Genomic DNA, 1,124 nt, shown 5'->3' with positions numbered 1-1,124 from the left:
TTGATATTTTATTAAAGATATTTGCTAACGCTGCATTTTACATGATTTTGCGCACAACGTTAGACAATGGACAGTATTCAATTACACGATCATGTAAGATAAGGCAATAGGCGGTAGTGCTCGCTGGTACATTTTCTTTGCAATCAAATTCAATGCGCACGTCCACAGTAGCACTTTTGATGGACTCGTTTTGCCGCGAGCAATCAATCACTGTAAAAGTCCTCTTTGCAGAAATGTGACCACGTTAAGCAGCGTATCGTAGCAATCACGTCCATAATAAGATTTACGAAAACGTTGGTACATGTCAAACAGGATGGAGTATCTAGATTTACGAAAGTCTAGATTCAAGTCATCGTACGGATAAAATTCAGAGTTGAGATAAAGTTTCACATTGATCAAATTACAATCGTCAAAAATAGTAGCATCTTGAGACATGATATTCTTGCGACCGGTCTGTAGTGCAAAGATAACGAATCGAGGCTTTTCTAATTGTGTTACAGTTTTAACAGCCCACGAATGTTTGGTTGTACTCTGCAACAAGGGGTACTCATACAGATCCCAGGAACAGAAATTCATACTTAGATATCGCCAGCTTTCCAAAGCTCGTAGTATGGACAATTTATTGACTTCATTTAACGTAACATGTGGCATTCGCCACTGTACTTTGAACAATTCAATTTCCGGTTCCGTCGTTCTATTCGTTCCCACAATAGAATTGTTATCATTGCGCGCTCGTATCAAAATTAATTCATGGCGCGCGTTAACAACCATGCGTTTGTAATCCTCGCAAAAGCCCAGCAGTAAATTTAGCGGCACGCAAAAATTGAAATAATTTTCCCACAGAGTGGACGACATGTCCCATCCGGCATTCTGCATTATCATTTCTTTGTCAAAGGTAAGAGATACATAGTTCTTTAAAGTACTAGTGATTCCAACGTTTCTGTTGCGATCAATTTCCACACCGTTGATTTTATATTGTTCAAAAACGAGAATCGTTGAACAGAGCGCCGGTGTCACTCAGAGAGAGCGCGTGGTGTGCGATGCGAAATGAGTTTAGCCTGGCGTGGGTTTCGTTGTGACGATACGAAATACCCGCCGCGCGAGAGTACGACTGGTATCGGGAG

At 41.0% G+C, this 1,124-nt stretch overlaps 1 protein-coding gene across 1 annotated transcript; it reads right to left on the bottom strand.

The window, feature by feature from the left end:
* Positions 1-207: 207 nt before the first annotated feature.
* Positions 208-876, bottom strand: LOC120359909. The gene has a single exon (XM_039459352.1). The coding sequence runs from the start codon at positions 874-876 to the stop codon at positions 208-210; it is 669 nt and encodes a 222-aa protein (XP_039315286.1).
* Between the last annotated feature and the right edge of the window lie 248 nt (positions 877-1,124).

This window comes from Solenopsis invicta, unplaced genomic scaffold (genome assembly GCF_016802725.1).
Source record: "Solenopsis invicta isolate M01_SB unplaced genomic scaffold, UNIL_Sinv_3.0 scaffold_352, whole genome shotgun sequence".
In the NCBI taxonomy this organism is placed as follows: domain Eukaryota; kingdom Metazoa; phylum Arthropoda; class Insecta; order Hymenoptera; family Formicidae; genus Solenopsis; species Solenopsis invicta.
Note: the sequence above shows the minus strand (reverse complement) of the source record. Positions and strands in the feature narration are given on the sequence as shown.